The following is a 21,403-nucleotide window of genomic DNA, read 5'->3' as shown; positions in this document are numbered from 1 at the left end:
GGTGCCTGTTTATACTCAGTTCTGCCTTCAGTCCCAAACCTTTAATTATTTGGGTGGTATCCCTTTGCTAGGAATTTTATACATCATGTCTTGCATTGAGTAAAAACAAACTGCCTGTCATAAGCAAGACGTGTTTTTGCTTAGAAGGGAGTACTACAGAAAAGATTCTGGTTTACACAGGCAGTCAGATCTGATTAAATTACTTTTTGGCTTTTAAATTCTGTACATCCATGGCTTTCTCTAGGACTTACTTTAGAGCATCCTCTCTTCTATGTCACTTTCAAACATTCCTCTCAAGGAGCTGGTACGTGAAGGGGCTTTACAAGTATATTCTGTTGCTTCTTCCAATATTCTCTAGAGAGAACTAATTTTCCTCTTTTGCAACATTTAACTAGCAAAAGAAACCTAAGCCTCTTTTTGACCTCTCACGTGAAGGATGTAGTAGTGAAGACCGAGCACTAGCACAAAGGGTTTTAGCAAGCCAGCCTGAATGCGCTGCTGAGTAATTATATATATAAACTTTGGCCTTAAAATCGCCGAAACTGGTTAAGACTCTGAGGTAAAGTTCAGCGGCCAGCTGGTTGAAGCTGCTCTTTTTGCTTGCACTGGAGTCATTCAACTAACAAATACTCAGTTATACAATAAATCAAAGCAGTTGAGCTGACTTCTTCCTTTCTACGTTTAATCCTGTTCACAGGAAAAACAGAAATTCTTAGGGGTGAATTACTGTAAAGAAGGGCCTGAGGGAAATGACATTCGAAAGACAAATGTTGCACAGATCCGGATGGCCTTCAGGTACGAGACACTGTGCAATGAACTTAGTTTCCTGTCTGATGCTATGAGAACAGAAGAGATTTCTACTCTGTCGAAGTAGTACACACTCAAAGAATCCAGAACGTTTAGCAGGATAAGATGCTGATTAACATTGAATCATCTGTCTTTGATGCTACCAAGACATAACTGAACAGTACAGAGAAAAATAGAGTATCTATGGAAGGTAAACAGCGTTTGCTGTTATCTTTTATGGCATTATTCTCATTGCAAAAATTTCAGTTTCTACAACCATTAGGCTTTGGAAGATTGCTGTAAATATTAAATGCAAACTCAGAATCATGTAATATTTTGTTTCATGCTGCCTTCACTGTGCACTATATTGTAGTTTGGAAAACAACAGAGAATATTGATAGCGCATCTGTGATTCGCACGCTAGGATTCTGCAGATGCTGACAGTCTACATACACCTGGTTTTGTCCTGATAGTTCAGTAGCAACCATGGCATTTAGCACTCGTAAGTTTAACCCTTTATTCATCAGCAGTTTGTATGGGGTGCATAATTTTGCAGCTACCCTTTCATTCTGGAAGGTGTTCTGACACAGTTTTTATCTTAATGTTTCAGCAGTTATACTGGAAAATAAGAAAAACCAAAATCCTGTAGTCTTGCTTAATGACTAATTAATTACTTCCTGTTGTCACGTAGGATGTCTGTGAAAAACAGCAGATTAATGCTTTTTAATCTCGTAAGTAGAAAACATGGTGTCAAAATCATCACTATTGTACATTGTAATAATGAGTCTAATTATATCATGAAAACTTTGCCTTGAAAGTTGAGAACACTTTTTTTATTGCTTTGTAATGGGAATATGTGGATATGCTGGTTCAAATTACTTGGAAATTTATGCAGATAATTTTGGTTGCATGTAAAGAGAAATTTTTTACTTGAACAAAGGAAGTGTTCTTATGAATCAGTGGTAGAAACTCCAGACCTGGGTTCTGGTCCTACTTCTGACATATTTTTACACATTTGTGTTAGTTTGTATTTTAGTCAATTAGAGTTGAATGAGAAATCAAACTATTTATACAGAAGCAAGCCCACTTGAGATATGTCATTTCAAATCATGTTATGTTAAACTTTTTATTTATGACGGAGCAGATAGTAAAATGCAGCTACTGGAATATGTATCACTTTCCATCTTTTTTTCTGCTTGATCATCCTTCTTAAGACACATTCAGAAAGGATTAAAGGTAATAATATGATAGCATCTATGTATTGTACATGCTGCATGTTTCACACCAAAAGAGACCTGAGGCAAGGGGCAGCAGAGGATGTTTGATGCCTGTAAGTCCAACATGACACGTGTTAATTTGAAGGCCCATAGTCCCTAAGGTGGGGCTGGAGCCTGTGGTTAAAGACCTGCGTATCTAATATAATACATAGAGAGGTATCTCAGAACAGTAATTCAGAATTAATGCATAAAAAGCAAATAATGAATACTGGCCGATCAAGCCTCACTAGCCCTAGAACCCTGCATGGTCTACTACATCAGATGTCTCGTGCCACTTGTACTTCTTAGGCCAGACCCTTCTTCTGGGGCTTGGACACCTGCATCCTTCCCTTCAACAGCTGATCAGGTCTCACTTTCCCTTGTAAATGCAGCCAGAGGTAGCAGTGGTGACATCACCAGTACCAAACAAATCATTAATAGCATAAATGTATAAATGCGTTGAAGACACATGCTCTCGCCTCAGGCTGTGGCAGTTCAAAGCAATACCTACAAGGACACTTCTTTAATGTACCTGTTGTCCTGAATGGTGATTGCAGGGAAATAGCACCAAAGTAATGGAAGGAGGAATTCCCTGTCACCTCCGACAGCTCTGCAGCCCTGTAAGAGCCCCATAAGAGAGATTAAACCTAAAGCAGCCTGGAAATAAGGCCACTGCGAGGGAGACCGAGGCACAGGAGTTCTGCCCATCCAGGTTCCATTACAGGCAGCCAGTGTCACACACAGGGAGCTGCAGTCGTTGCACACGTTATTCATCCAGAATATGGCTGCAGGCCGGGTGGGAGACCTGACTTGAGCTCTTCAGTGACCTAGCCTAATGTCTGCAGTGTTCAACTAGTGCCAGATTTTGTATTCCTTGTGCAGCTAAAAAGTGTGTGAAACTGTGCTACGCTGATCAACTGTATAATAAAATTGTCCAAAGTTCTTAGTCAACAATGCCTGTTGGCCTCACTGTTAGAAACTTTAGCAGCTCATGTAATGCATTGTCAGAACTGGCGACTGTAATTTTCTTAGGATGAAGTCTGAAAACTGGTTCAAGCATTTTAGCTGCATAAAATGCAGACGTCTTGTTTTCATTAGTACAGCTTACTAATAAATGGTTATCAGCATAACATTGTTTACCTGAGAAAAGCATCTGCATCCAGGCTAAATAAAGAACATGCTTGGTTTGAAGAATTTAAATTGTAAGTGTTGTTTTCTGATAAACGTTGCTTTACTTGGGTTGTTTCACCTGAACAGTGCTATTAGTGCTGCTTTTGCTGTCACTTAGATTTATTTTGTTTTCTTTACGTTATACCAAATTCATGTATGTTTCATACCTTTTAAGCTTTCTTTACCTCAAACACATCAGGTTCTAATAAGTCTGTAGGCTGTATTAAAGAAAAAAAAAAAACCAAAACTGGATTTGAGTAGTCAGTTAATGGACAGTAATCAGGATTTTGACAACAATAATAACAACATACAAGTGGCCATGACCACAAGTTCTGCTCTCTGTGCTTCCTTCTGTGCTGCTTTTAAGGATAAATTGGGCTAATAGCACTATAATTTAGGGAGACAAACCAACATCCTCTCAGGCTTCCACCATGACATCTCTTTTGGTCACCTTTTAATTAGGCAAAAGTTATTCTCAAGTTCAGTTCAACTTCAGCTTCTTTTCTTTTTTAAAGTTGCACTTTGGTTCTAATGTATGATGGCTGTTCAAAAGAACCTTGCGGTCTCGGGCTATGTATGTAATGAAGGGCAGAGCCAGCGTTGACGTGCTGCTGACACCCGCGTTACTGTTGTGCACGTTCACTCAAATGCAAGACAAGGCAGTTGCCGATTCCCTCCCCCCCACCCTCCCTGTGTTGAGATCAAACCTCAGCTTGTGTTTTACTCAAGCGGAAAGGGACTAGAACATCACTGTAGGTGGTGACTGGGGCAGCTGTTGCTTCAGAATGGGAGAATATCCTATTTTCTCATCATTTCATTGGTGTTAAGGTCCAAGCATTACTCAGGACTTTCTTAAATCTGTTAGAGCATTTTATTTCACCTAAAATGGTTAATTATGGTTATTTTATGTCTACAACGTACCTCTCTGAACAATTTCTAGTGATGCTCTTGCATGCTGTTCTGTTATTTTAGCAAACTTAAGGCAATACAATTTTTTTCTCGCCCCAGAGACACCTTATCTTCTTATATCATTGTTCTTTACTTGTGGCTAAACCTTTCTGTTCTATTTGCCTAGTTAAAATCTAAGTCTGAAAAAGGTGGGTTGGAGGGAGAGATGTCTGTAAAAACTGCTTTTTCTTTCTGTGCCTGGATTAAATAATGTTTATCTTTTGCCTCTGGTGGAAGCACTAAACATTACACTAATAAATAAATTATAAAAGAATATGGTTAGGGTTTTTTTTGTGTGTATACCTCTCATTAAAATTGTTAACTGCTCAGAATCTCCACATTTAAGTAGAACTGAAAACCTATGCAATTAAACTGTTAGCAGTACAGATGCCTAAACCAAAATTAAGGACTACCACAGCCTGAAAACTGAAAAAAACCCCAGTGGAGATAGAGAAGATAATAAGCAAGAGAAGGAGCTAAAAGCTTAGCCGACTTGAAGGAATTCAGTGTTAATGAAAACCAACTGTTCCGATTTGTGCCAACAGAGGACCTGGCATTACGTCCTCAAGTGAAATTGTACTGCAGGGCTGCCCCCGCTCTCTCCTGGTGCCCTGGCTCCCTGCTCATCCACACCGGGCATCAGGGTAGGGCATGCAGCCCCTCTTCCTCATCCTGGAGCCGCAGCTTGATATTAAACTGAGAGTCAAAACACCTGAATTTGGGAGCAGGAAAGCAGTTCTGACACTTACAGTTGAAACAATTTAAGCAGGACACAGAACAGCTTTATCTGACAAGAACACAACTAAGAAGGCAACAAGTGACAAATTGAAATAGTTACGATCAACATAGACATTCTGCTACAGTCAGCATGAGTTTTGAGGAAAAAAGTTTAACACAAATTACTTTCTTCAGTAGGAAATGTAATGAAGACTTTTAGATGAAGATTAAAATGTCTGTCTCTTTCTGTACACAAACCCTTTATTTCTGTACACGAGCAGCACTCATGGAGCACAAGAGTACGGATTAATCTGTACCTGAAGAACATGTATTTCTCACCCATACCTCTCAAAGCACTACAGACCAATGTTAAGCAGCACAGAGAATAATGTATGTGACAGTGAGACACCAGCACTGCTAATTCATTAACTGTGACTAACGGGTACCATCTCAAAAAATATTTTTTGGAAGGTCTATTAAAGTGGGCTGGAACCACATTAGCATAGCAGCATACACTGTTGTATCAAAACCCTACCTTGTGCTACATACAGCCAAATTTCAGAAGGGCAGGTTTCTAACTTAAGCTTAATTCATAAAAAAAACCTTGTATTTTTAAATAGCACTTTGAATCAGAGAAGAGTGTTCATTTAATTACCTGCTGGATAGCATTCTTCATTCCACCAGACTTACAGCGCGCAAAGTTCCATCCAAGTTAACAAAACTGATTTTTTTTTTTTTTTTTAATTTTAGGCCTATAAAACCCATGCCCAGTGTTTAATATTTTAACCTTGATAGTTAGGTTAGTGAGGTAAGCAATAGGTAAGCAATCATCTGCTAATTAACATCGTGACAAGTCAGATACAAAAGCAGAATGTGTTGTCAGATCCCTCACAAATGTAGCATTCATTGGAACGTGGCTGGTTCACAGCAAAACCCGTTATCTGCTGATCCTACGCGGCAGTTAGCGGAAAAGAACACTGTCCCATTCGGGTTAATTTCAGCTACATGCAGCAACAGGAAAAGAATGTTCAATCTTTAGAGCATGCTGCCCTACCATAAATTCTAGGCCTTAGAACCAAAAATCTGAAGTGACAATTAAAAAAATTCAGTTTTGAAATTACTAATTTTTAAGACACATTTATAAGAAAGCAGAATTCCATTTACCCACTTAAAATGGGTGAGGATAAAACCTTATGGTAAGTTATCTTCAAGAATGATTTAACATCAGAAAACCAAAGAAAATAATTAATTACTCTGCTATTAGTCACAATATAATTACTTCCATTGCAGAGCATATGTATTTAGTGGATACAAAATTAAAGAATTACCTATATACAGTGTCGAGAATTAAGGCCAGACAGGTTAACATACAGCTCCCACTAATATCAAGCATCTTTAGGCTCCCTGAGGAGGCTACTCTTCCAGGATCCAGCAGGACACAAAGGCCCACAGCTAAGCTGTTCCTTCTAAAAATGATGCCTTTGGCACATCTAGCTACACAGGGCGGGCATTTAACAGTTCAGTTCAAACCTATAGCACAGAGATCTCACTGGTTGCCTTGTGTTTCCAGAACTGGAATGAGTATGGATTAGACAACCTTTATAATTCTACACAGAATTCTCTTCAAAGGAAAGATATGTAAGTTAAATATGCCATTTCCCACTAAAAAAAGAAACATGCACAGTACATTAATACAATGTCTAAACTTGAAACTTAGTAAATATAAACATCTGCTAATTCCTCATGTATGCCTACCTCCTGGCATGTCAGTCAACTGGCAAGTTTTCCAATTTTAATTTCCTGATCTGTTAATTAATTCCTTTCCCGTTTCTCACTTGGCTTCAAAAGATCCAAACAGATAAACCCAGTAACTAGACAGAGGAAACAGTGACATTAATTATATACTTCAATTCTTATTAAAAAACAAGCGAAATCTGAGAAGAATACTCCAATCCTTAGCATTCTTAAGCTTTAAAATACTATCAGAAACTTGGGATGGAATAACTTGGGTAAAAAATAAATCACACTTCTGAAAAAAAAAATATTAAAAAGTCCTTTCCTCAAAGGAACCCGCTCCTCAATACTGTCCTTTTAAGTAGAGTTGTTTGTTTGCTTTTTCCCATCACTGCAAAATATTCCAATTTATTTGTTTTGACAACCAAAAATAGAAGAATCAGAGTCTTTTTTGCAGAACTGCATTTAAGCTGCCTTGCTAATACCACACTTCAGAGTTTAAGAGACCTGGCACGCTTTGAACCACAGCACCTGTACAATGGAATTGTATTTAGATTAAAATTCATCTTCCAGACTTCTGTGGTATTAAAGCCAAGAGATTCCTTAAGCTTAAAAGAACTTTGATATTTCTTCCAAAGTAACTTTATTGCACAATTCAAACACAAAGTTTAATATACTGGAATGTCCTTAGCTATTAACACAATCTATAAATTTTAAATTACAATTTCACATTAAACCTGTAAGAAATCTTCACTTAACGCAAGAAAGTTTAGTTTGTTCTAATGCCCTCCCGCAACAGCTATTCATAGTAATTCACATTTTCAAGGTCTAGCTTCTGGAGCCCATCGCCATGTCCCTGCCAGTGCGATTCCTTTTCCAAAATTGTTTGCTAAATGTAGCACTTCAGACTAGGTAATACCAATCAGTACCAAATTACTAGTTTTTTAGTGTTAATGTACCTATTATCCCATATAACATACAGTACATATATTTTACAAGGCACACATTACAGTACCTACATCACAGCAGTGTGAATTACAGCAACTTAATTAAAAAAAAGCTGTACAGAATACAAAGTTTACTTTTTCACTATTTAAATAATTTCTGCATTAGTTTATATTGTATTGCAAGTGTCATTATGCTGCAATTAACAACCTGTTTGCATCATTACAAAATTACATTTTAAGAAGTTCATGTAAGTGCTCAGCAGAAAGTCAACTTATAAAATCTCACTTCAGGAGTATAATTCTTGAAATACTTGAAAAATAAAGTTAGCTTGAAGCTTTAATTTAGATGCTCTTTCTGTTCCAGTGATACAAAAAGTTTAAAAAATTCAAAGGTTATTTTAAAATTGTGAACATGGACTAATGCAAGCTCAAAAAGCAAACAGAAACCAAACTGGTATGCGATTAGGAATATTTGCAAATATTTTAGTGGAAAATCCCTGACCATTAACAATTTTCAGCCCAAATAAGAACTGCCTTTATGCAACCAAACAGTCCATATATTTCCTGAAGAATATCTCCTTGATATCAAAGGATTAACAAAGGGAAAAAATTAGTTCCAAGCTATATACATTCATAAATGGATTTTTCAATAGTTAAATACAGATTTACACACTAAGCCATACTGGCTTTTAGATGACACACACCAGGAGAGTACGTTGTTTATCCGTCTTAATGTCTATGATAAATTTGACAACTGTGCCATAAGTCAAGCTCAAATGGTGCCATATGCTATGCACATTCCTTAACAAATAGAAGTATCACACAGAAATTCCCAAGATCTGGTCCCCAACATAATTAAATTGTTTTGTAGAATAAATAACCCAAATGTGCACATCTACCTGTGCACACATCTTTTAGTTCAGAACCTGTGATAAAAGGCCTTAGCCTTATCGCATCATCAAATTTTAACAAGTATGGTAATCAAAAATGCAGTCTTACAGGAAGCAAGATTTATGCTGATATTCCCTTGAATGCTACACTTAAGTACTTCTCACTCAATAGCCTCAAGTTGAGAGAGTAGTATTTGTTAATATATAGTAAAAAAAAATCATTAATTAATTCTCTACAATAGTTGATTTACGTAACACTATTTATGCAAAAGAGGCTTAAGATAAGTTTCCTGAATACTAACAATTTATTTTAGACTGTCTAAACTCAGTTCTTTGAAGATTTTACTCTGCTAGACGCAAAAATACACTGTTGCACTCCAGTTGTGATATCCCTTTTCCCAAGTTGCCACATGCACATCTCACTCCAAGCAACATTATTAAAGTACAAGTTTCTCTCTGCTACATAAAAGCATATTGCACTTGCAGATATAAAGCACAGCACCCTTACTTAGATTATTACCTTATATAACTCTTAGTATACCTTATACCTCTCATTTCATCACTTCAAAAACCTCAAGGGAAGCAGACAAAACCACAGCATCAAACTAAACTACACCTTAACTACTAATTCAAATAAAAGTCATTCTCTTCAGATATGCCTAATGTTTAACAATTATTTTGGCTGTTCTTGATCAAAAAACTACAAAGAAACTGATTTACTTTTTTAAGGTTGTGTATGAAACCGTATAATGTTTCCAAGCTAATAAGCTATGCTAAATATCATATTTAAAAAAATATTCTAAGATATAATCTTGTTAGAAGAATAAAGGGAAGTGACAATACATTTACAGAGCTGTCTATACTCTCCAAAACAGATTTAAAATAATTAATACTAAAACTCCTAACAGATCAGATTGAAATCAGTATCTGTAAACACTAAAAGCAGCAACAATTGGCTACTGAAGAACTGGCAGTAGGACGTCTTCAAGTTTCAGCAGTAAAATTTCAAATTAATTATCACTATTGCTAACTCATCTTTATTCACATCTGTCACAAAACTAAAAGGGACTGCTTTTAAAGACAAGAACTGTGAGGTTGAGCCATCTGACACGGTTCATCTTCTGTAGCAGTGCACTGTGATCTTCAAACAGCAGTTAGCAGTCGTAGTTGTGCTGTTATAAATTGCTTCATTGAGTAGTCAAACTGCTAATTAATAGCAGAAGTTGTTGTTAAAATGAACTTTGTTAATGATCAAAGAGTTTACTGAAAGTACAGATTAATAATTAAAACTGCACACACATAGATGTCTCATATACCCCGTGTTTTATAAGAGCAGCGTAGATTCACAGCAGCCAAGAAGAGAAGTAAAAGACAAGACTGTGGATGAACGACAACGAGAGGTAAAAACAGACGTCTGGGAAAACGAAAGCTTCAAGTGCTGCTGCTATTATCAGCTTGTTGGCCAGTGTCAGGGTCTGTGAGGTTGGCCCACCTCATCTACCATGTTAAGTATGTAAGTAGCAACATCATCTTCTGTAGGTGCATCTGAGACCACCCAGGAATCACTTGCCCCAGTCACTTGCCGACGGCAGACAGGGCAGCTTCTGTGACGATCACTCCTGTTAGGAAGCCAGAGAAATGAGTATTTTTCATCGACAGTCTCTTCCTGGCCAAAAAAAGCCAAAAGAGCCTCCAAACAACAAAAGAAAAAACCCAACAACCAACCCAGTAAGAACTTCAAGAATGATCGGGTTAACCAGATTAGACCAACAATACATTTTTTTGTTTGTTTAAAAACTTTTTCTTTGTGAAGAAGATTGGCCAACAATTCTGAAAGTAGCTCCATTCTTTAAGTGATAAATTAGGCATCATGTTCCTTATAATCAGGTTTGCTCAGGTTAAACAGAATGCACCCAGATGTACAGAAAGTTGAAATGGAAATCCATGTCTAAATTAATTCTTCCTATCTTTACTTTAGATGTTCAGCTGTGATACTTCAGAAACCAGTCCCCATAAGCTTCCTGTATACAGAGAAAAATAACCCCTTTTCCTGGGTCATTCAGCCCATTAAATAATTTAGAATTTAGCCCATTTAGAATTGGTCCCTCGCGGTCCCATCCCCCTCCACCGACTAACTCAGGGTCCCAAACAATCACGCTTCTGAGCTGGGAGCCTGTTTTATGTCTAGGTTAAGAATAGATGAACCTTAAAAATTGAATACTGAAAAAGAGTGGTATAACTGGAACTTAGTTAAGAGTTCAGCTGATTCATTAGCCAAAGTAGAATATAATCTGCTCTCCACCACAGTCACTAAACTAAGCACTGTATTGCTGACAGATGTTAAAATATTTTCCCAGAAAGGAGAGATGAGATGTGTGTGTATATATATATATATATACACACACACACACTCTGAGATCCAGTGATTTTTACTAGGTTTTCCTAGTGGGAATGTAGTGTTAAGAGTAACTTCCTCGATAAGCCTTTAAAAAAGCCACAAACCAAATTCTTATGCACAAATTATGTGACTTAAATGCAAAATCATTTGCATTAACTAGTCAAAAAAAGCCTTTAACTGAGAATATCTGTATAACCTAATGCTAGACTGCCAGAACAGCTGCCCAATCCTTGTAGGTTTTGTGCGTGGTCAGAGAAGAGCTACTCTCCTCCACAAAGCAATTCTCTCTCAGTTTTCCAGCAAATGGTGTATCAAACAGATGCAGAAGCTGAAAAGCTGCTCAGTTTACTACGAAGCTGAACATACATTGTAAGACACATGTTATACATAAATTTGAAGGTGTTGCTATTGAGAAGAAATCTTTTCCTGGAAAAGTCGGATATATTTAAATTAGGAAATTGTATGCTATTTATTTCAAGTGAAAGCATAATATATGGAAAAAAAATCGCTCTGACAGTTATTTCCCAAATAAGTGATAAGACAGTCCAACTTGTCTTCATATTTGCATGGTCTTAAAAACTATTGATTTTTTTCCTTAAAAAGCTTTGGTGAGATTTTGTGAAGCATAACATGCCAGCATCAACATATACCTTTGTTTTCTCTAGTTTCTGAGCAAGAATAATTTAATTTTACAAGAACAGAGATAAGAAATTACAAAACAAATGCTGAAAAGCGCTTTCACATCTCTTTTTCCAAGATGAAATTCTTCATAAGATGTTTCCAAATTCTGAAATCTTTCTTTCCTTCTGCTGCCGTCTGATTTTACTCAAGCTTATTATGTATCATATATATATTATCCATCCTCAGACATTAAGTTGTATAGGAACTAAGGAATCTGTCAGACCAAACTGAAACATGTCAGATTACCAGTACATACTATAAAATAATGAATATCCTTTTATACGTATTACCATTTATCAATGCATTTCTGGCAGAAACTGTGAGCACATGGCAGGATTAAATCAGCACGCCCATCCATGCAGATACAACATTCCTCTTCATCTGTCAACTGTTTAACCCTGCAGAAGAGAAGACAGTATTTTCTCCCAGGTAACTAACAGGTTTTATATTTATGCCCTAGCAACCACACTAGTTACTACATTTTTCATAATAATTACTGATGGGCAGAAAGGAACACCTGTGCTTATCTGCAAGGAATATGTAATTTTATGAATGGACTAGTTACATCATCCCAGCCTATGTCAGCAGACATAGCCTCAAGCCACCAACAAACAGCAGTAAATGAACTAAACTAAGTTAGAATATGCATTTATTTTTTTGTGTCGTGGTGCTTTTGGTGTTGCAAGGGCTTACGCAAACCCTTTTTCATATCAACATGGAAGTGTAAGAAGTTGTAACCGTTACATATCCCGTGACTGGCCAAAAGAACAGAAACACTGTTTAATTTAAAGGCAGGAGAAGAATCTGCCTTGTTTTCAGAGTGTCAGGCTGAACTATTTCACAATGAACTTTGTCAAATTTCTGTGTACTGGCTTATATCCTACATAAAAACATGCATTTCAAGAGGATCACTACGAGAATGCATGTTCACTAATTCCACATGCCACGAAAATGCCACGAGCTAAACTGCTCATTAGATTGAAAAGGCTGGTTTTAGCTTGCAATACACTCCCCATGATTGCTCCTTCAACTTAGGACTCTTTCTCAAATTGACTGTTACCACAGGTCTTCCAGTTAAGCTTCTAGGTGTTCTTGTTGGAGGGGAAAAAAAAAAAAAGTTAAAAAATTAGGTCACTCCCCAGGACAGACATTTTCATTTTATCTGTCTTCATTTTTTCCCCCAGATAATAGATATCTGTACCTAAAGTTCCTAACAGTAGTATCTGTGTAACATATGTATATATATTGCACACTTGACTTCTCAAGTGTGAAAAGGTACAGAGACTCCTCAGTTTTCACTGCTCTAACTAGACATGTAAAGTTCCCTGATTTTATAGTCATGGCTCACTTCCAAGACAGCCAAGTAAGTTCTGAAAATTTTACCTTTTTGAAAAGTCCTGATTTGGGAATCCCTTCTGTGACTTGGGGCACAGAGGTAGCATTGTAGAAAGAGTGGCATTTCAGGAGAGAGAGAGTCCCCCTCAATGACTAGTGACCAGAGCGCTTTCGCTTAGGTATCTTGGGAGCTTGTCAAATACAGAGTAATTTTTTAACTGTACAGATTAGCCAGCTAATGAGCAGCAATTAACATGCTGTTGTTTTATTCTTCAGTAGGTCCTTGGGGTTCTCCTTTTCAATTTGCTTTTTGAGAAATTACTTTAAAGTGCTAGGAGGGTTTTTTTTGTAGAATTACAGATGGCGATTTGCATACAGCGAGGACAACAGTTTCCAAAAAACCTATCTTTTGATTAGCTCACTATGTTCTTTGGACTTGCTCCCTTTCGTTTCCCTTCCCCATGCAACTCTGGGTACTAACCTTTGATAACACTTGAATTTTTGAGATTTGCTGGTGTATATACAAACAATTATACTTAAAACGGATGCCCTATTTATAAAGTTTCTGGAACCTAAGATTTAGACATAGGACTAAGTTTCTAAAGAAATGGTAAAATACAAGAGTGACAAACTAAGGAAATGCTTGTCTCTTCATTATCAGAAAACATAAAACACTTATGGATATTTTGGAATGCTCCAAATAGGAAGTGGATGTTCTGGAGAAATGGGGTATTATTCCAGTGGAAGAAGTTAAGATAATAAAAAGAATGAAACAGATAATATTTGCTATTTTTGGACAGTAACAGCTAGCTCTTGCAGAGCTGAAAAATGTCTAAAGGTGAGAAGAATTTAGGCAAATGGGAGGATGTCATGGAAAAACAAACACAATATTTCCTTGGTGTAAAATACTTGAAGGTGCTTCAGCCTGTATTTTCCTTAATGACTTGAAAAACTTGAATAAGATACAAGTTTACTAAATTCCAACATATCACCAGCATATTAGAAAAGTATACTCTTTTTTTGTTGTTATTTGTCACTACTACTACCTCAAGCAACTCAAAGTGTGAAAACTGAAAAAGAAACTCACCTAGGAAACCTTACGTCTACTCATTGACTTTAGCAATATATGAAGTTGTTTTGCATAGGCATCTGGGGTTTTTTTGTTTTGTTTGAAGTAAGAGACCATTTCCAGATATATGTGTGTTCTAGCATAACCCTATCTTTGAGAAAAAGCAGGAAAATATGCTTTCCCAAACACGTCTGCAATGTGCTAATTCTAGCATTTTAATAATGCAGAACAGCCAATAATTTAAGATTATTTATTCCCAAACAAGACAAATAGGAAAGTGAATGAAAAGAACACATTCTGCAATCCACTGACCTAGAAGAAAGACTGGGCTCTATCTGTAGAATGTCAACACAGCTGACCTCTTTCTCATTCTAACAGCTGTACTGTTACATTTTGAAGACAGTTAACTAGCTCAGCAACTTGTTTTGTTAAAAAAACCTGGCTACCAGCTCTTCCCTGGCTGATAGAGAGAACTATACTACTTACTACTTTTTCTTGTAAAACCTATCTCTACCTCACTTAAAACCGAGTTAAAACTCTGAACTAATTCAGAAAGTTAAAATTAAAGAATTAGTGGTAGCAACATCATTTCCCTGTAGGGAAAGAGTGACAAGCTTCTTGCTGTTACGTTCAGTTTGAACTGAAGTTATTGCAGGTGTTGACCTCAGTCTTTTGCTTTTCCTATAGTTAACAAAGCAGGATGTCAACATGTGTGAGACAGTTCACATTTTTCCAGTCTTACAAGTTAAATTATTACTATAATTGATGAGTTTCTAGTGGCAACAGATGGGAACCTTCGCATGCCAAAATTTAAAGAGGAAGAGAAAGTTTAAGTGGAACAATAACAAAATCTGTTTAAACAAACACTGTCAAACCTCCTGGATTTGTAGCTGCAGCTGATTCAATTTCCTCCTGTTTCCTTATTCAGGAGATTCAAATATACCGTGTTTATATTATAACTGATCATTAAAACAATTGTTCTTAAACTAAGGTATGGTATCACAACAGAATTTCACCCAAGTACACCACAGCTCTCGTGGTACAAGAGACAGTGTGCTATCCATTTTGTGATGATACAAAGTCTGCATCTGCCAAGAGCATGCAGTTTTGATCATTAGGTGTTCGTAGCTCAGGTTTTACACAAAACTTCCAAAATATTATGTGATCAGAAGCTAGAGCATATCAAAATACCTTCCCATCCACAAGCTGGCCTGACAAGATGACACAGACATCAAAGTCTCATCAGCTTCTTCAGAAGTACCACTCTGTGCAAGAACTCCTGCAGCTTGACTGGTGATGTCTTTATAAAGTTGAATGAACTGATACAAGTTCAAGATTCTGGAAGCTTCCACGATGCCACTTGTTTTATTTATCTTAAGATACAAGAATTGTGTACAATTACATATCAGATTTTTACTTGACATTGCTCAAAATTCTTTTAATACACTGCCGTTCTCATGGCAGTAGTCACCTTCCCAAGTGTCCATCACTACGTTAAGCAAATTGCAGTCTGCTTCAATAAGAGTTAAGACCTGCAAAAACAGCTGTTTCATCGTGAGGAATACCACAGTTAAGATGACATTTTTAGGGCAAGACAATTACCATCACTACTCAAATGTACTAAGTTGTGAGTAGTGAGCGACCTAATGCCTAAAAAATTGGCCTAAACTTACTGTCAGTTTCAAACAAAGTTTGAGAGCTGGCTTGACTGAAACTGCATGTTCAGATTGCTCAGTGGATTCAGGACCATTTAAGGATGTTACTTGATAGGATACAGAGGAGAAAAATCTCCTCATCAGAAAGAGCAAACTTAGTTTGAAGACGATGACAAAACTTACCGAGTTAAACATTTAACTTTTAGATTGGTTTTCTAAGGAATCAGAATATACACAGTTACACTGTCTCAACTAATAATGCTTGGAAGTGCTGACTTACTTCTACTACTATCAAACTATATAATTCCCAGTTTGTTGTACTATTTGATTACGATCAGTTGATCTCACAAGTTATCTGAATTCATAACTAATGGGCTGTAAGCACTCCACGGGAAGATATCACTCCTTTAAACTTAGTTATGAAAATGTTTTTGTTTATCTGCTTTTTGCAGAAACTTAGAATTTAGACTTAATTTATGTCAAATAGTATCCACGAATACATCATCTGTATCAAAATATATACTCAAAATATATGTACCAGGTGTTTGATTTTACCAGCAAAAGTGACAGTCCTCAAATATCTGTACACAAAACCCCCACCAAATTAAAATTTTCAACAATCTTACTTTAGTACATATTATCCGAACGATCACCTTCCAGAAAGCAGAAGAATCAGAACCAGGCTGCACTTCAAACAACAGATGTTTGTCTTGTCCAGAAGCCAATTTTGCAGTACTGTAATAAAGAAACATCAGTTTTACATCATGTGCTAGACATGCAAAGATCAGCAGCCTCTGCCACTGCAGTATTATTTAATGTTCAACTATGTGCTCTTTATACTTAAAGAGATTTTATCAATACTGCCCAGAGACATGAAATTAAACAGTAATGAAGACAGCATGTCATTAAATATAAAATACAGTCCCTTTCACTTCGAATTGCACAGTAAATTTCAGAAAATGATGTGCAAGTCTTTTGATCCAGCTTCAGCAAGCAAGTGTCCTTTATAGGCATTTTAATTTATATATACTTTCACTGTTTATTACAGTAATCATACAATCTTGTAGTCCAATCTAAAATGTTTATTTCCTTACCACATATGTAAAAAAAAAAGCATGAAAGTATCGAAACATGCAGATGAGGTGTATTTTTGTTAGTATATATTAATAATGAAGCGGTCAGGTAAAAGCTCCAGGTGACCCTGAGATTTTTGGCTTTTTGTACATTTTTTTAATGGAACATTGACATAAAAGTCTATTCCATAAGAATCAGAACAAGTTATGTTAGATTCAAGCTGAAGTAAATACTGTAAAGAAATAAAAAAACCCCTTGAATAACAATGATATTTTGGAGCTAATTATACTGATATGCTTAGATTTTCAGGCAAAACATAAAGTAGCGTGCTTCAATATCTATTTATGTGTCTACCCAGAAGACAGCTATCTGTTCTTGAAGGCCATTCATAAAAGTATGACACCATACAAGACAATTTCTAAACTGAATACAAATTCACATTATAGTTAAGCATCAAACACTACCAAAAGCCACACACTACAAAGCCCCTTTTCAGCATGTAAGTTTTCACTTCATATCATTTTATACCAAAAATATTGAGTAAAAATGACAACTCTGGTTTTTTGTTAATGTCTTTTTTACCTTCAATATATCAGTCAAACAAGAGGCAGGCTATGAAAAATCTTACTTATGCAGCCTTTTGTTTGGGATTATCTTGGTCACTAGTTTCAGACAGTAAGGCATGTCTCATCCCTAATGAGGAACAGCACTGCACGTCCACAGGGGTGGGAGAGCTGGTCACAAACACTTCTGTCTCAGGTACTACCTTCCTAGTGCAGCTGTACTGTCTTTATAGGGCTCATATTGTTACCTCCTACCAAAAGCGATGGGCAGAGAGGAAGCAGCTTTGCATCTTTAGGTGGTTGGTAGAGGCAGGAAGAGTAAGGGAGACAGGTAACACTAAGAAAAATACAGTGCTAAACGTCTACCTCCTATGAACTTCTAAGAGAGAAGCAACGCTTGCTGGAAGAAACCTATTGGAGAAAAGTGAATTTAAGGAGGAGAAATGGCTTTAGTTTCGAAGTGTAATTACAACCATAATAGAAATTTTAAGAACTGAAGGAAACATTTCAAAACCAGATGGCCAGTTCTGGCTTAGCCACCATAGGAGAATATATTGCATACAAGGTCTCTGTAAAACATGAAAAAAAAGAATGAAACAAAATAAGGCTTACACATCATTAAGTTCAGCTACTCTTCCCAGAAACTCTTCATACGTTAGGAAACCACTTTCTTGAACCAAAGAGGCATGCTTTGCTACTTTTTCTGGCAACTTGTTAATTACAGTTTGTGTGTGGTTTGAAATTTGTTGACCCATGGTAAAGTCTTCACCTCAGTTCCGTAGATAGAAGTTCTCATTCACTTGTAGAGTCTCTGCTAAAAATATTTTAGAGAGTTACATTTGTGTGTTTTATGAATGGCTACTCCCTCATTTTATTTTATTGTAAAAGTTTAGCTGCCCACTAACCAGTCTGATTATTCTATGGTAACACAACTTGAACAGTCAACCCAGAAACAAAGCAGAACACTTAGAAGAGACTGGAATGTGGCATTAACAACTTATGACAAACATATTATTTTGCTTTCAGCAATACTTATATTAAATAGAGATCATTTTTCAGGCAGATTTTTCAGCAACTCCAACACACATATAAATACATCCAATGGAATGGAGAAGTAAATCATAAAATGAGAAAGGTAATATATGACAATCTTCGTTTTTCCTAAATATTTGTGTATGTGAAAGTCAGAATGTCTACAAATAAGCATATCAATGTATGTCTATACACAGACATTACATTAGGAATTAGCCTTCCTACATCAGTCTGACATTAGCAGATCAAAAGAACTCCCACAGCATTCTTACACTAATCCAAGGAATCCACATCAGTAGAAACCAATTTAGAAGTCTCCCTTCTGCACAAAACGCTCAACTTTGGGATGTATTACAGAACCCCTCCAACTTATTTCACCTTTCCTTTGCACTCGTATCTTTTTCCTCAAAAGTCTGCATAAGTCTTTATCTTTTCCTCAAAAGTCTGCATTTGAGTCTTTATCTATTTCCTGCTCTTGATCCCTCCCATTTGACATTCCCCCAAAATTTCTCTTCACTCTTTGTCTTGAAATAGCAGAGGCATGCAGATTAAGTCTTTCTGTACAGTGTTTGTTGCTTGTAATGCAAACCAGTAGTCTCACACTCTTTTAAGACTTCTACAGATAGAGATCTGTAATGGCAAGCTAATCGCAGAATATCAGCCTTAACTTAAATATGTAATAATCTGAATCTAGGCGCATTACAAACACCTTATGAGAGATATCACAGAAAAACAGAACTTTATCCTGCACGTATGTATAGCTGCACTGGGCATGAAACTGCTCAGGAACCTGGTCTACAGCTGTCAAGATCTTGCTGCAGCGTAAGAAAAACACAGCACACGTAAAGTGAGTTCACATCAGAGCATTCTATGAACTATTCCGGTGTTTCACACAAGAGAATAAACTTCCAATTTAATGTTTGACTTTTGACCAATTTCTATTCTCAGACCGTCACTTTTCTCCTTCCAAATTAGCCTCCAATCATCTCCTCTTCTGCTATCTAAACCTTGCATGTGGTGAGCACACGCCCATAAGACACACTTGAAGCATAAGCTCTCCGCAGCACACCCTTTCACCCCTCAAACACTGCTCATCCCTCATCTTCCAGCTTCGGTGCGTTCCCTGTAGCTGAAACGCAGCCTTCCTGAGGGAGCAGGTGCCTCAGGGCGTGCAAGCCTACTGTACCACAGGAAAGTTTGGACATAAACAACCCTGCAGCGAGGTCTGCCGAGGGGTTTCCTTTCGTATATTCTCCACGCTCGGAAAGACGGAGACAGCTCGGCTGTACCACGACCCTTCCCAGCCTCTCCGGAACAAGCCGAGGAGGGGCAGGGCGCTGCCGCCCGCCCCTGAGGGCCGGGACACAACGGCTGCCTCCACTCGACCGTTGAACCGTCCTCAACAGCCCCGCTCGAGACAGGCCGCGCGCACGACCCGCCTGCGTCACGCCCGCACGGCCCGGCGCGGCGGGGGGGCGGGGCGCGGTAGGCTCCCCCCTCCGTTCCCCGTGCCCGCGGATAACCGCCGCTCGACCCTTCCCGCCCCGACGGACGCGACTCGCGGAGGGGGCGGCCGGGCTTTCCTCAGGGCGCCCGGGCCCAGGCCTTGCGCATCCCCCCAGGTTGCCATGACCACGGGCGGCGCGGCAGCCCCCGAGGGGCCGCGGACGGAAGGGCCCCGCCAGCGACCTCACCCCAGCGCCCCGACATCCTGCTCGCCGCCGCCGCCCGACGGGGACCGGAGCCAGGCCGCGCCCCGGTAGTCGGCCCGCGGCGCAGGCGCAGAGCGGCGGCTCCCGGCGCGGCTCGGTGACGCCAGCGCGCGGTTCGCGCCGTTGCCAGGAGACGGCGGACGCCGGGCCCGCTTCGGGCCTGCTCCGCTCCGGCTGCAGCAGTAGGGCGCGGGCGGGCCGGGGCCGGGCGGGCGGCACCTCCGGCGGCGGGCGGGCGGCACCCGTGGGACCGCTGCCGGCCTCGCTCCTCGCCCGAGGCCATAGGCGGCCCGGCCCCCGCCCCCGCCGGTAGCGATCCGGGCTGGAAGAGCGTTCAGACGGGGAGTGGAGCGGAGCGGAGCATGCCCCGCCCGGACATCCGCTCAGTTCTGCAGTGGGAACGGCGTACAGAGCTGTTCTAAGGAAACTCCTGTAATAGCTTGAATGACCAAAGTGGGGTAACTTTTCCGCAGACGGGCCTTGCTGCAGCCTCAGCAGATCCCCACTCAGTGCTGCACAGCGCAAGGTTCCCAGCATCTGAAGGGACGGACATAAGACTACCTGTACCACTCTCTCTTTCCTGTTAGCTCCGATAAATAGCAATTTAAATGATACTGAATGGAGTCTGAGTGCCTGCCTTGGTGGGATCATCACAGGCCATCACGCTCCCCAACCCTGCAGCGACAGCCAGGGTGGGGGGAAGAGAGCCCCGGGTCGGGTCTGCCCAGAGGATGTGGGATCTGGGTGCGTGTGGCAAAGGCCGATGCTCACAGACCTTTTTCCAAAAAAACCCCAACATCCATAACCGATAACAGGCCATTTAGGAACAGAAATCGTAGAACATCCTCTAGGTCACCCACATCCTGATGCTTCAAGGTTTAATTCTAGAAGGTTTGGCTTTTTTTTTTTTTTGTTGTTGTTTAATTTAAAGAGGAGAAAAGGAGTAGTACTTCCCCTTCCTGCCCGCTTCTGTTCACACATAGACACACGTACTTCCCACGATAAAGGCACCCCTGTATTCCAGACAGGGATTGGGCTGGACTGGGAACCTCGCTCTGTTTCCTGCAGGCCAACCACCCCTTGTGCCTAAGGTCAGCAAACATCTGTGGCCTCAGTGTGGGAATCTGAGTAGTGTTACTATCAAACGAATAATACAAACTGTGATCTCCTGCTAGGTGGGATGAATTATTTGTCCGAGATACTTCAGCATAATGCAATTTCAGAGACATCAAGGAACTTCGTGGCTGTTGAGAACAGCTCATAAAAAAAAGCATGACACTTGAGAAAAGTCAGAAACATAATGAAGAATTTCTCTTAAGTTTCTGCTGCTAGCAGTTAAGGGCTTGGTTTTTTGACACTTTCTGTCTAGAACTTAAATAAGTGTTTCCTGCTTGCTTTGTAGTGGTACATCCCTTGCAATTCTATTAAACAATGAG

At 39.0% G+C, this 21,403-nt stretch overlaps 2 protein-coding genes across 11 annotated transcripts in view; one reads left to right on the top strand and one right to left on the bottom strand.

Moving 5' to 3' along the window:
- AMPD3 (adenosine monophosphate deaminase 3) overlaps positions 1-3,236 on the top strand; it is a 34,808-nt gene extending 31,572 nt beyond the window's left edge. For 6 of the 7 annotated variants that reach the window (XM_054200158.1, XM_054200159.1, XM_054200157.1 and 3 more), the window contains one exon: positions 698-3,236. In XM_054200158.1, coding sequence (XP_054056133.1) covers positions 698-874 — 177 coding nt within the window. In that variant the 3' untranslated portion in view covers positions 875-3,236. The remainder of the gene's footprint in view (positions 1-697) is intronic. The other variant, XR_008466200.1, reaches the window with a different exon arrangement.
- A 1,882-nt stretch (positions 3,237-5,118) lies between these two features.
- Positions 5,119-20,090, bottom strand: RNF141 (ring finger protein 141). Of its 4 annotated transcripts, none has more exons than XM_054200167.1 (6): positions 19,950-20,090; positions 17,836-18,037; positions 16,213-16,321; positions 15,123-15,304; positions 11,818-11,925; positions 5,119-10,067 (listed from the first exon to the last, which is right to left on the bottom strand). In XM_054200167.1, the coding sequence occupies exons 2-6, from the start codon at positions 17,976-17,978 to the stop codon at positions 9,917-9,919; spliced, it is 693 nt and encodes a 230-aa protein (XP_054056142.1). In that variant the 5' UTR covers positions 17,979-18,037; positions 19,950-20,090; the 3' UTR covers positions 5,119-9,916. The 4 variants fall into 4 exon arrangements, with proteins under 4 accessions (XP_054056142.1, XP_054056144.1, XP_054056141.1 ...); XM_054200169.1 differs by having other exon boundaries at positions 17,836-18,034; positions 19,950-20,047; XM_054200166.1 differs by lacking the exon at positions 19,950-20,090 and adding an exon at positions 19,468-19,708.
- Positions 20,091-21,403: the final 1,313 nt, after the last annotated feature.

The sequence above is a fragment of the Rissa tridactyla genome, chromosome 4 (genome assembly GCF_028500815.1).
Source record: "Rissa tridactyla isolate bRisTri1 chromosome 4, bRisTri1.patW.cur.20221130, whole genome shotgun sequence".
Lineage (NCBI taxonomy): Eukaryota > Metazoa > Chordata > Aves > Charadriiformes > Laridae > Rissa > Rissa tridactyla.
Note: the sequence above shows the minus strand (reverse complement) of the source record. Positions and strands in the feature narration are given on the sequence as shown.